Source organism: Mercenaria mercenaria, chromosome 13, assembly GCF_021730395.1.
Source record: "Mercenaria mercenaria strain notata chromosome 13, MADL_Memer_1, whole genome shotgun sequence".
Lineage (NCBI taxonomy): Eukaryota > Metazoa > Mollusca > Bivalvia > Venerida > Veneridae > Mercenaria > Mercenaria mercenaria.
In genome coordinates, this window is record NC_069373.1 from 58,792,440 (window position 1) to 58,807,472 (window position 15,033).

The 15,033-nt window shown below is 37.9% G+C and overlaps 1 protein-coding gene across 1 annotated transcript in view; it reads left to right on the forward strand.

Annotated features, from left to right (window-relative positions):
- Positions 1–15,033, forward strand: part of LOC123528457 (E3 SUMO-protein ligase NSE2-like) — a 36,414-nt gene that overhangs the window by 10,739 nt on the left and 10,642 nt on the right. Inside the window, exons 2-3 of the mRNA XM_045308177.2 lie at positions 616–756; positions 6,287–6,396. Coding sequence (XP_045164112.1) covers positions 636–756; positions 6,287–6,396 — 231 coding nt within the window. The 5' untranslated portion in view covers positions 616–635. The remainder of the gene's footprint in view (positions 1–615; positions 757–6,286; positions 6,397–15,033) is intronic.

A 15,033-nucleotide genomic window follows, 5' to 3' on the forward strand; every position in this document is an offset into this window, starting at 1 on the left:
CACAGGGGCTAGCTTTTAAATATTTTAACAGGTCAGCATGTTAGTGTCTCAGTAACTCCACATTGCAACTTAAATAAAACTTCACACCCTTAGCAATGACCCTTCTTAGCCATGACCTATTGTTTTCAAACTTAATAGGCACATGTCTTGAGTGTATTATGCACAGTGCTGCACTTGTTACCTTTTACCCTGACTGAATTTAAAGGAAATTGACATTATTATACCTGGCCCATGACATACCTCATGTTTTTATTTCGATGTAAATGAGATGTGAAACCAAAATTTGTAGTCCTGTTTGGCGCCATATAACCTATACTGTGTTGGTGCGCCGTAAAACCCAAATAAATAAATAAATGGCCCTTGACAAGTCAGCACACATGAACCATAATTCTGTCTAGAAATATTTCAAATTATCTCCCCTTTAGTACTCAAATCCTCACAGATTTATCAGTAGGTAGAATATTTGTGAAACTGCTGAAATGAAATGCTACATTTGTATATTGATAGCACCAGCTTCATTGATTACCAAGTTGTCTCCCTTTTCTGTAGAATTTAGCCTCAGGAGATGGGTATAAGGGTGTCTCTCAGGCACTACTCTTGTTTAAATATTTTCAGGATCTGGTGTTGGCGCGACAATGGCAGGATTTGGATTTGTAGACCAGGCAGTGAAATCCATTAATACGGTAGAGGAATACATTAAAGTTGGAATGGATATCGCTAATGAAGTGGCTTTAGACTTTTTGGAGAGTAATAAAGGTAACTGTGGGATTAACCTTTATTATGCTAAGCACGATTGATTCTGCCTTTGCTATCAGTGCAGATCATGATCAGCCTGCACATCCGTGCAGTCTGATCATGAACTGCACTGTTCGCCATTCAGTCAGTGACTGAACGCGACTGGTCCTGCCTTTGTGACCAGTGTAGATTGTGATCTGCAGTGTTTGCTATTTAGCCAGTATCGTTTTGGTAAGCACCCCTTTTAATTGTTAATAGTACTGTCCAGATTGAAAGATAGACATGTTCATTATAGAAATTTAGCAGGGTAATTGTTAAGGAAGTGGATCTGTAATGACAGTCAGCAAATTACATTTTCTCCATTAATATACCTTAGGCATTTTCCTCTTTTAACATAAAGCCACAATTTAAATTTATATAACTTCATGGAATTTCATGCCAATGAATTAAAATGATTTCACGGTATTTGATGAACAAGGTAGAGAATATTGAATTTATTCATGATTTAGGCCATGCCAAATTGATTAATAGTTCTTCGGAAAATTTTCAAAAAAAATAGGAGCGGGCGAGCGAAATTTTTATTTTATTTTTTTTTTCTCGATTTTGATTTTTTTAGAGGCGGGTAGATTTTACATGGAGCGAGCGGGCGTTTTTTATTTTTTTTCCCAGCTTGAACCCTTGAGGAGGCGGTTATGATCATATATAAAGTTAACATTTCTTTAGAAATAACACAGAAATCAAACATTTACAGTGTGGGTAACACAGTATATAGCTTTTCTATATGTTTTAAAGACTACATGAATGATTTTGCAAATAAATTCATGCCAAAACTCACTGAATCTCTTTATTTTTTTATTTTGTAATTTTAATTACTAAGGAATGGGTGTCTTATTTTTAATTTTGATTTTTCTACATTAATCTGAATACGTGCCTGTTTAATGGCACAGGATGAGGAATATTTAAGACAAAACAGGCACATGATTGTGTGGAATAACATTTCTTCTGAAACACAGTTAGATCGCTTTGACACATGAACAAATTTGTGCCCCTAGTGGAACTCCAACCCATAGAGGTGAGGGGAAGTAATAAACCACTTGACCAGTGAGACCAAACGGAGTTGGGCATACAGATGCTTCGACATTGCTCGAATCCCTTTGGAATAATTTCTTAACAGATCATGATCAGGCTAGCTTAAGCTTTTGTGGTAGAGATTCATTTCAGGCAAAAATAATAACAGACAGACAAAGAATGATCCCAATATGGCCACCCTTTAAAGTGTTGTTTGTTGTGCTTTGACTGAACTAGAAATTTAGAGTTGGGGAAGTCTGTTTTTTTCAGTTTCTTTCGTTCAATCAATTTACAGCCAATTTTAAATATATCCTGGCGTCATGTGTACAAACAGGCAAAACTGGGGTTACAAATTATTTTCATATCAACACTACTTATTTGAAAAGCTAAACAATTTTTAAATTGACTAAATGCGTTTTGATAGAATATCTGACTGCTGTACTAAAGAAGTTACGTTCAAAAAGATTTGGGCCGAGACAATGTGACAAAAGTTGGCCTCAGCTTTGGGCTCTAGATCTAACATGCTGAATTAAACAACTGATAACAAATGGTTTGAAAACTGTATATCTGAACAATATTTCCAAATATTTTTAACTGCATCCCCGTGCACGTCTTACAAGTCGGGCTTCGTTCTTTTCACTGTATTGAACAAAAGTAGAATGTGCCTATTTCATTAGCTACCGACACATCGAAGGCCATGTGTGGCACTAGCACAGACACTCCAGATTTAAAACAAATGATGAACAACACCATAATTCCTGACTTTTTGAGTTTGGATCATAAGCTACATGTATTACGGACGCATGAAATCCGATCAATATCACTTTGACGCATTAAAACAGCGATAAAACCTGTTTTGCCGTTATTATTCCGGACCGCGTAATCGAAAAAAAAATATTTTTTTTCGGAGATTTTTATGTACGTGCGGGCGGGTAATTTTTATTTTTTTTCTCGGGAATAAAATTATTGATGCGGTAGTTCCGACGAACGACATATCAATTTGGCATGGCCTTAAGATAAGTTTATAATTATGTCATATGTTAATACACAGCTACTAAACGCTAGCGCCACCACCAAATTGTGGTGATAAGGAAAAGAGCTATCGACATTTCCGTGGTGCAGCTATCGCCCATTTCTACTTGTAAACACGTAAGTAAAATTTATATTTTATCTCATATTTTCATTGATAGAACTTTTTTCGAAAATCGGAGAATGTAGTTCCGTGTAACAACACTTTTACTACATGTTGGCTGTAATTTCATTGAAATATTATGCAAATTGTGGCGCCAGGAGCTTTTCTCCCAAATTTGACAGTGGCATATTTTCATATCGGCCAGTATTCGAACAGTATTCCGATGAATAGACACACTGTAAGAACATACCTGCGCATGCAAATGGTGTAGAAATGAATTACACGTATTCCCATACACCAAACAATTACGAAAAATGCAGTAAAAAGTTAAAACACGAGTATTTTTGAAAGTGGCGGCGCTATCACTCAAGTGTTGGCGCTATACAGTAGTGGTGGCACTGTTGTATATGATTAGTGACTGATATATTCAATTTAAATATATGAACATGTCTGTCTGCAAGCCCCGGAAATTTCTACAATAATCGATCTTATCAACCTATCCCACACTACACCCAAATTACGTTACTCCACAAAATACATGTGGTAACCTCTACATGATTGCAAAATAATCTACATGTATATGGATTCAGATTGTACATCTAAGCTCTGTTGATTAATCATATTTAATCGATTGGAATTGAAAATGTACTGTAGTCACTTTTTAGAAAGCTATTTTGTTTACAGTGACATGCAAACGACGTATAAAAACAAAGGAGAGTAGTTTCAGAATCTTAATACAACAAATACATTCTACACTATCTTCAAATTATTTCCTGGACACAAATCTTTGTTTGAAATAAAAGTATTGCTACTATTTTTCTTGACCTTAATTTAAAGTACACTTACGTTTGTATTTCAGTCACTATGTAACGGCGGGCAGTTAACCTAACCAGTGTTCCTGGATTCTATACCAGTAAAAATCTGTTCTCCGCAAGTAACTGCCAACTTCCCCACATGAACTATCAGAGGTGGAGGACGAATGATTTCAGACACAATGTCTTTTATCGAATCGTCACGGAGAACATTTGCTCCGCCCGGGGATCGAACTCGCGATCTCGCGATCCGTAGACCAACGCTCTACCTACCGAGTTAAGTGGGCGGGCTTACGTTTGTATTAAAGTAGAATATTTAAAGGTTAGAAATAATCCTATATTAACATTTTAAACAAAGGAGAATATTTACTTTGACTACAAGAGTCCCAAGGGTCTATGAGTATTTTGTTCTTTTTTTTCTTGGATAGAGAATGTTTCATAAAGGTAAGTAAACTATGATCGTGTTTTTCTTTCTTTAATAACATAATTCATTGCAGGATAATTATCAGTTAGAGAATGTTGGTGTTTGTTTTGTTCCGGATGTGTCAGCAGTTCTTATTATTGAATGCCGTAACAGCGCCACCACTACTGTATAGCGCCATCACTAGAGTTATAGCGCCACCACTTTTAAAAATCCTGGTATATTTCTTCTAACCCGAGATTCTATTATTCATGGTGTGTGCTTATATAATTATTTATTATTTCTACACCATTTGCATGCGCCGGTATGTTCTTACAGTGTGTCTATTCATCGGACTGGTGAACGAATACTGGCCGATATGAAAATGCGCCACTGTAAGATTCGGGAGAAAAGCTCCTGACACCACAATTTGCATATTATTTTAATGAAATCACTGCCAATCTGTAGTAAAAGTGTTGTTACACGGAACTACATTTTCTGATTTTCGAAAAAAGTTCTATCAATGAAAATATAAGATAAAATATAAAATTTACTCAAGTGTTTACAACTAGAAATGGACGATAGCTGCACCACGGAAATGTCGATAGCTCTTTTCCTTATCACCACAATTTGGTGGTGGCGCTAGCGTTTAGTAGCCGTGTAATAAGTTTTCAGAAAAGGACACTTGAAAAATAACATTCTTTGTACATTTTATCCACATAAGAATCTGGTAATCAACATGTACAGAGTTGTTAATTCCCCGCAGTGGCGGAGGGATTATAGGAATGGTCTGCGTCCGTCCTTCCGTCCGTAACAAAATCGTGTCCGGTCCATATCTCCTAAACCCCTTGAAGGATTTTCATGAAACTTGGGTCAAATGATCACCTCATCAAGACGATGTGCAGAACCCATGAGTCAGCCTTGTCGGTTCAAGGTCAAGGTCACAACTCAAGGTCAAAGGTTTGAGCCTAAACCCCTTGAAGGAATTTTATAAAACTTGGGTCAAATGATCACCTCATCAAGACGATGTGCAGAACCCATGAGTCAGTCATGCCGGCTCAAGGTCAAGGTCACAACTTGGGGTCAAAGGTTTGAACCTTCCATTTTGTGTCTGCTCTATATCTCCTAAACCCCTTGAAGGATTTTCATCAAACTTGGGTCAAACGATCACCTCATCAAGGGGATGTGCAGAGTCAGCCATGTCTGCTCAAGGTCAAGGTCACAACTGAAGGACAAAGGTTTGAGCCTTCCATTTCGTGTCCGCTCTTTATCTCCTAAACCCCTTGAAGGAATTTTATAAAACTTGGGTCAAATGATTACCTCATCAGAACGATGTGCAGAAATTATGAGTCAACCATGCCAGCTCAAGGTCAAGGTCACAACTAAGGGTCGAAGGTTTGAGCCTTCCATTTGGTGTCCACTCTGTATCTCCGTAACCCCTTGTAGGATTTCATCAAACTTGGGTCAAATGATCACCTCATCAAGAACTCATGAGTCAGCCATGTCAACTCAAGGTCAAGGTCACAACTGAACGTCAAAGGTTTCAGCTCTGTATCTCCTAAACCCCTTGAAGGATTTTCATGAAACTTTGGTCAAATGATCACCTCATCAAGACGTTGTGCAGAATTCATGAGTCAGCCATGTCAGTTCAAGGTCAAGGTCACAGCTAAAATCAAAGGTTTTACCCTTTCACTATCCATAGCAGTGGCAGGGTTTTTAGCTGTCTTTCAGACTGCCTTGTTGTTTTTTAAAAAACAGTTTCGGTCATCCAGCTTTTTCTGTTTTTCATTTGTCAAAAAAAAGACATTGAAGGTCAATTTGAGAGTGACTGTTTTCCATAGAGTAGGTACATAAGGTCTGCAAAAACTCTTTAACTGTCGAATAAATTTAGAGGTATTAAAAGGCACACGCATTTGAAAAAAAGAAAAAAAAAAAAACTAAGAATAGCTAAAAGAGCTATTACTGGTAGATTAAAGAAATTACAAATGTTTTTTTTAGAGCAAGTAATAATAATGAAAGACTTTTATAACACTAAAGCACAAGTATAAATTGTGAAACAATATAATTCTGTGAACATTTTGTCTGTTGAAACATTTCACAGACTTATGAATGTGCAGATGATATGTTTTATATGTACAGATCAGTCAGAGAAAGATGTTATCGAGTTCCGTAAGGTGATGCTGAATTTTGTGAAAATGGAACAAGAGATAAAACATCTACAGGAGGCAGTTGACTATGTTAAACAACAGGTATCTATAGGGTTTGTACTAAGAGTGGAAGGGGCCTGGGCCTGTCATTTGGGGGGTAAATTCTCAGGAATAACATTCTTGATATGAAGTCAGTTTCATGGGAAAACTGCATGATTTGAAAGAAAGAGGCGTATAAACAGACTCTACTATAAAAGAAAACAGAGCTAGGAAAAAAGCTCTTTTTAGCTCACCTGTCACAAAGTGACAAAGTGAGCTTTTGTGATCGTGTGGCGTCCATCGTCCGTCCGTCCGTGCGTAAACTTTTGCTTGTGACCACTCTAGAGGTCACATTTTTCATGGGATCTTTATGAAAGTTGGTCTGAATGTTTATCTTGATGATATCTAGGTCAAGTTTGAAACTGGGTCAAGTGCGGTCCAACACTAGGTCAGTAGGTCTAAAAATAGAAAATCCTTGTGACCTCCCTAGAGGCCATATTTTTCAATGAATCTTCATGAAAAGGACCTCGGACATTTTCCTATTCAGATTGCCTATCTGATTAAGGAAAACGTGACATAGGGATAGACTTCTGCAATTGCATAGTTATGATAGTTGAAGACCATTTCTTGATAAATGCGACTTCATTTTACAAGTTTATGAACAAAAAAGAAGACTTTGTAGACATTTCTCATTCTCTTTTCTATTAAAATAAGAACATAAATCATTTTTACGTTTTAAACATCTTTCCCACCAGTGACGCAACAAAATAGTTCACATGCCTTTGTAAATAATTATTGTATACGTATGCTGCAAAAATGGCACTTGGTCACGGGTGGGAAAGTGTTTAAAATTGAAAAAAACTACGAACAGGGTGTCAGCAAATAAATGTTTACATAAATATTTGACACTTATTATGCCCCCCTTTGAAAAAGGAGGGGTATATTGTTTTGCAGATGTCGGTCGGTCGGTCGGTCGGTCGGAATGTAGACCTATCCGTTTCCGGATGATAACTCAAGAACGCTTGGGCCTAGGATCATGAAAGTTGATAGGGAGGTTGGTCATTACCAGTAGATGACCCCTATTGATTTTGAGGTCTGTATGTCAAAGGTCAAGGTCACAGTGACCCTGAATAGTAAAACGGTTTCCGGATGATAACTCAAGAACACTTGGGCCTAGGATCATGAAAGTTGATAGGGAGGTTGATAATGACCAGCAGATGACCCCTATTGATTTTGAGGTCAGTATGTTAAAGGTCAAGGTCACAGTGACACTGAAAGTAAAACAGTTTCCGGATGACAACTCAAGAACGCTTAGGCCTAGGGTCATGAAAGTTGATAGGGAGGTTGGTCATGACCAGCAGGTGACCCCTATTGATTTTGAGGTCAGTATGTCAAAGGTCAAGGTCACAGTGACCAGGAACAGTAAAATGGTTTCCAGGCAATAACTCAAGAACACTTAGACCTAGTGTCAGGAAAATTGATAGTTAGGTTGGCCATGACCAGCAAATGACCCCGATTGATTTTGAGGTCATTAGGTCAAAGGTCAAGGTCACATTGGCCAGGAACAGTTAAATGGTTTCTGATCTTCTTGTCCAAAACCATAGGGCCTAGGGCTTTGATATTTGGTATGTAGCAAAATCTAGTGGTCCTCTACCAGGATTGTTCAGATTATTTCCCTGGGGTCAAATATGGCCCCACCCCTAGGGTCACATGGTTTATATAGACTTATATAGGAAAAAACTTTGAAAAACCTCTTGTCCAAAACCACAGGGCCTAGGGCTTTGATATTTTGTATATGACATCATCTAGTGATCTTCTACTAAGATTATTCAAATTATTCCCCTAGGGTCAAATATGGCTCCGCCCTGGGGGTCACATGGTTTACATATACGTCTATAGGGAAAAACTTTGAAAATCTTCTTGTACAAACCGCAAAGTCTATGGCTTTGGTATTTTGTAATCATTACAAAATAATGTAGCGTCATTTAGTGGTTCTCTACCAAGTTTGTTCAAGTTATCCCTCTCGGGTCAAATATGGCCCTGCCTCAGAGGTCAAATGGTTCATATAGACTTATATAGGGAAAAACTTAGAATCCTTATGTCCATAACTTACATCATTCAAATTTGGACCACATGTATAGTTTTGAGTGGCAAGATGAACCTTGACATGAATTGACCTTGATCTTGACCTAGTGACCTACTTTCACATTTCTGTACCTACAGCCTTCAAATTTGGACCACATGCATAGGTTTGTGTACCGAAAAAAACTCTGACCTTGTTATTGACCTAGTGACCTACTTTCACATTTTTGAAGGTACAGGTTTCAAATTTGGACCACATGCATAGTTTTTTGTTCCAAAATAAAATTTGACCTTGATTTTGACCTAGTGACCTAGTTTCACATTTCTCAAGCTACAGCCTTCAAATTTGAACCACAAGCTTACTTTTGTGTACTGAAATGAACTTTGATCTTGAGATTGACCTAGTGACCTACTTTCACATTTCTGAAGGTACAGGCTTCAAATTTGGACCACTTGCATAGTTTTATGTTCCGAAATAAAATTTGACCTTGATTTTGACCTAGTGACCTACTTTCACATTTCTCAAGCTACAGCCTTCAAATTTGAACTACAGGTATAGTTTTGTGTACTGAAATGAACTTTGATCTTAAGATTGACCTAATGACCTACTTTCACATTTTTGAAGGTACAGGCTTCAAATTTGGACTGCATGCATATTTTTGTGTTCTGAATTGAAATTTTACATTGATTTTTATCTATTACCTGCTATCACATTTCTCAAGCTACAGCCTCCAAATTTGAAGCACATGCATAGTTCTATTAACCGAAATGAACTTTACCTTGAAATTGATCTAGCGACCTGCTTTCACATTTCTGAAGCCACCGCTTTCAAATTTGGACCACATACACATTGTTTTGTACCTAAATGAGATTTGACCTTGATTTTGACCTTGAGCTAGTCTTGAAATTTGGAACATTCAAAAATGGCTCAGTGGATGGCGCCAAGATCAATCTGTAATCTCTTGTTAGGTTAATAGGTTAAAGGTCAAGGTCAGATTAAACCAGAATGATAGTACTTTTGTTTACAGTGAGCATATAATTTCTGTTCCTTGTGCAATTACTAATTGCATCAAGGGGGGCATTTCGTGTTTGACGAGCTCTTGTTGCATTTGTTTCCTAAACCTTACATATATACAGCTTTATTCATTTTTGTAAATATTTCAAGCACAGAAAACACTAACTAAAACTAAATAAATAGGGGACACAGAAAGTGAAGCTAGAAAGTAGACAGATCCTTATAAGTATATCTTATGAATTTTTCAATCAGATCTGTTACCTCTTGACAGTCTAAGTCCGTCGATTGAGTGTTATCAGGATTGAGACAACTGCATCTGTCATAAGTCAAGAACCAAGCAAGTGGCTTCGACATATTACATAATTATGTGTCTTCAACGTAAACAAGACAAAGAAATACAGACGAACTTCTATGGGAATAGTGCCACTTAGGTGCAATTTTTTTACCTTTTGTAGGACACAGTTGAAGCAAACCTAGAATGCATTTTAAGAGCAACATTTGCTTTTATTCGATCAAGCATCCTATACCCTAACAAAAACTACACCAGACACCATCTCATTAACTAACCTAATTGCTTCCAGAACTTACACTGACACCCATAGAACTAATACTGACTCGCCCATAACTAACACAACATCCCCAGAATTAACATCAATTCGCTCACACGTCTGAAACTTATTTCGAAGCCAAATGGAATACTAGTAAGGACCTCAAAGAGCTAACACAGACACCCCAAGAATATCTATATAAATGTTGATACTAGCTAGTGAAGTTCCACGGATATAAAATGCTAAAAGTAAGGCATCCCTGAACCCACAGTGGAATAGGCAGTCTCCTGCACCCCTCCGTTTCAACTGAAAAAGGCCAACTACGCCAATGTATGGCCAGCTGCACCACTGCATGTATTCAATAATAGTCCTCCACATAATGCCCGGTCAGTATTGTACATGTGTATAAATACAGTATAGCAATAGATGTATAGAAAACAAACAATAGGATATGATCAATACATCAGTGTTATCATGGGCACTCGGGTGGAAATAACTGAAGTACAGTTAGGGACCAAATGTTTTGTTCCACTTTTATTTTTTCCGTTTCGTTATTTTGAAAAAATGTCAATAAAACTGATAATCTGCATAGTATCAGTTTATTTATTGTGTTAAACTATTTCATAGCAGACATACCTTCAATACCAATGCTTATTTTAACTAAAAATACACATTTTAAATTTTTCAAAAATATGACCCTTACTTACAAACTGTTCTAATTTCAAGAAAACGAATATAAGATAAAACAATTGTTTGTGACAGTTTGATAGGAATATAACTTATTTATCAGTATTTGAAGCTGTTATATAAAACTATCTGCTACTGAAGTCAAGAAATAGCATTTAACTTAGGGCAAAATCCCTAGCATAATGTCCGATGTCCTTGGTCAGAATGTTCAACTGGATGATATCTAGGTCATGTTTGAAACTGGGTCATGTGCGGTCAAAAACTAGGTCAGTAGGTATAAAAATAGAAAAACCTTGTGACCTCTCTAGAGGCCATATTTTTCAATCGATCTTCATGAAAGTTGGTCTGAGTGTTTACCTTGTTAGTCCCCTACTGGTTGAAAACCAGTTTCGGGGACTATAGGAATGCACTTTTCCGTCATTCCGTCCGTCCGTCTGTCCGTCCGTCCGTCTGTCCGTCCGCAATTTCGTGTCCGGTCCATAACTCTGTCATCCATGAAGGGATTTTAATATTACTTGGCACAAATGTTCCCCATGATGAGACGACGTGTCATGCGCAAAACCCGGACCCCTAGCTCAAAGGTCAAGGTCACAATTGGAGGTCAAAGGTCAACAGGGCTTTTTTCCTGTCCGGTCCACAACTCTCCCATCCTTGAAGGGATTTTAGTATTACTTGGCACAAATGTTCCCCATGATGAGATGATGTGTCATGCGCAAATCCCGGACCCCTAGCTCAAAGGTCAAGGTCACAATTGGAGGTCAAAGGTCAACAGGGCTTTTTTCCTGTCCGGTCCATAACTCTCCCATCCATGAAGAGATTTTAATATTACTTGGCACAAATGTTCCCCATGAGGAGACGACGTGTCATGCGCAAAACCTGGACCCCTAGCTTAAAGGTCAAGGTCACAATTGGAGGTCAAAGGTCAACAAGGCTTTTTTCCTGTCCGGTCCATAACTCTCCCATCTATGAAGGGATTTTAATATTACTTGGCAGAAATGTACCTCATAATAAGACGATGTGTCATGCACAACTTTCAGACCCCTAGCTCAAAGGTCAAGGTCACACTAAACAGTCAAATGTTAACATAGCATGAACAGGGTCTGTTTCGTGTCCGGTCCATAACTCTGACATTCATTAAGGGATTTTAATATCACTTAGCACAAGTGTTCCCCATGATGAGACGACGTGTCATGCGCAAATCCCGGACCCCTAGCTCAAAGGTCAAGATCACAATTGGGGGTCAAAGGTCAACAGAGTTTTTTTCCTGTCCCGTCCATAACTGTGCCATCCATGAAGGGATTTTAACATTACTTGGCACAAATGTTTCCCATGATGAGACGATGTGTCATGCGCAACACCCAGTACCCTAGCTTAAAGGTCAAGGTCACACTTTGAGATCAAAGGTCAAGAGGATTTTTTTCCTGTCCGGTCTATAACTTTGTCATGCAAAGCAGGATTTAGATATCAGTTGGCACAAATATTCCCCTGGATGAGACAACATGTCATGCGCAAGAACCAGGTCCCTAGGTCTAAGGTCAAGGTCATATTTAGAGGTCAAAGGTCAAATTCAAGAATGACTGTACGGAACATTTCTTCTTCATGCATGGAGGGATTTTGATGTAACTTGGAACAAATGTTCACCACCATGAGGCACCCTTGTTTTTAGAATTAGGTCCCTTTGTTGTTACTATAAATAGATTTTATTGTAACTTTTTTATTACTGGCGGTAGAGAAAAATCGAGACCACTTTTCTGTGGTACAGCATGCATGTTACATCCAATTTTTAGGTGTATTTTGACCTATCTCTACCTGGTAAAGGGTTTCTTGTGGACTTATATTATATAGATTTTTTTTTTTTTTTTTTTTTTTTTAAAGATTAATTTCACTTTGTTGTTACTATAAATAACTTACATGATAACATTTTTATAATCAGCCAAAAAAATTCAATCTGAAAACAACTGTGGGTTTTTATATATGCACATTTTAATCCAAGTGTGTTGTTATAACATATTGTATATGTAGTACAATATTGTTTATACATCATTGACAGATATCAGTTCATTATGTTATACTGCAGTAGAGAAAATTAGGTGCCTTCCAGTAGGGGACTTTGTATTACATGGCAATACTTCATTCACTTGTTGATATCTAGGTCAGGTTCGAAACTGGGTCACGTGTGGTCAAAAACTAGGTCATTAGGTCTAAAAATAGAAAAACCTAGTCACCTCTCTAGAGGCCATATTTTTCAATGGATCTTCATGAAAATTGGTCAGAATGTTTACCTTGATGATATCTAGGTCAAGTTTGAAAGTGGGTCAGGTTCGGTCAAAAACTAGGTCATTAGGTCTAAAAATAGAAAAACTTGGTGACCTCCCTAGAGGCCATATTTTTCAATGGATCTTCATGAAAATTGGTCAGAATGTTCATCTTGATGATATCTAGGTCAGGTTTGAAACTGGGTCGTGTGAGGTTTTAAACTAGGTCAGTAGGTCTAAAAATAGAAAATCCTTTTGACCTCCCTAGAGGCCATATTTTTCAATGGATCTTCATGAAAATTGGTGATTATGTTCACCTTGATGATATCTAGGTTAGGTTCGAAAGTGGGTCACGTCATTTAGCCCTTTTGGACTTAAAAATCCTGGTTAAAGTTCTGCATGCAAGTTACCATTTCCAAAACTAATGCAGGTATTGAATTAAAACTTCACAAATGTCTTTGGGGTTATAGAACTAGGTGATAGCATCAGATCCCTTAGATCTGACATGTATTTTGGGCAAATTACGCCCCATTATGGTTAAAGTTTTGTATGCAAGTTACTATCTCAAAAACTAATGCAGATATTGATTTGAAACTTCACTTGTCTTCAAGGTTATAGAACTAGGTGATAGCATCCAGTCCTGTAACTCTGACATGTATTTTTGGCAAATTATGCCCTCTTTTAGATGTAGAAAATCCTGGTTAAAGTTTTGTATGCAAGTTACTATCTCCAAAACTAATGCAGATACTGGATTGAAACTCTATAGATATTTTAACATTTAGGGTAATATTCCTGCCTCTGGGATTGTGGAGCATTGGCTGTCTTACGGACAGCTCTTGTTGATATTCTTGTTGGTTTTTATGCCCCCACACATTTATGTGGGGCGCATATAGCGTTGCTGCGTACGTACGTCCCAAGATCTTTTGTGTCCAACTCCTCCCTCACTATTAGGCTGATTTGCTTCAAACCTTCACAGATGAACAACCTTGATGTGCAGATGACCATAAAGGAAGGAATTTATTTTTAGCTCACCTGAGCCAAAGGCTCATCGTGAGCTTTTGTGACCGCTCAATGTCCGTCGTCAGTTGTGCGTTCGTCAACATTTTCTAAAAAAATCTTCTTCTTAAAAACCACTGGGCAGAATTACACTAAACTTCACAGGAATAATCCTTGGGTGGTCCCCTTTCAAAGTTGTTCAAAGAATTTAATTCCATGCAGAACTCTGGTTGCCATGGCAACCGAAAGGAAAAACTTTAAAAATTTTCTTGTCCAAAACCGCAAGGCGTAGAGCCTTTATATTTGGCGTGTGACATCATCTTATGGTCCTATATCAAGATTGTTCAAATAGTGCCCCTGGGGTGAAAAGAGGCCCGGCCCGGGGGTTACAAGTTTTACATAGACTTATATAGTAAAAAACCTTAAAAATCTTCTTGTCTAAAACCACATGACCTAGGCCTTTGATATTTTGTATGTATCATTGCCTTGTGGTCCTCTACCAAAATTGTTCAAATTATGCGCCTGGGTTGAAAAGAGGCCCTGCTCTGTGGGGGTCTCATGTTTTACATAGACTTATATAGGAAAAAAAACTTTAAAAATCTTCTGGCCTGAAACTGCAAGGCCTAGGCTTTTGAAATTAAGTATGTTGCCTTTCCTAGTGTTTCTCTACCAAAATTGTTCAAATTATGTCCCAAGGGTGAAAAGAGGCCCTGCCCTGGGGGTACCAAGTTTAACATAGACTTATATGGGAAAAAAATTAAAGATCTTCTTGTCTGAAAGTTCGAGGCCTAGGCATTTGATATTTGGAATGTAACATTGCCTGGTGGATCTCTAACAAGTTTGTTCAAATTATGCCCCTGAGGTGAAAAGTGGCCCCACCCTGAGGGTCACTTGTTAGCTCACCTGTCACGAAGTGACAAGGTGAGCTATTGTGACCGCTTGATGTCAGTCGTGCATCGTCTGTTGTCCGTCAACAATTTGTAAAAAAATCTTCTTCTTGAAAACCACTGGGCAGAATTACACCAAACTTCACAGGAATGATCCTTGGATGGCCCCCTTTCAATATTATTCAAAGTATTGAATTCCATGCAGAACTCTGGTTGCCATGGCAACCGAA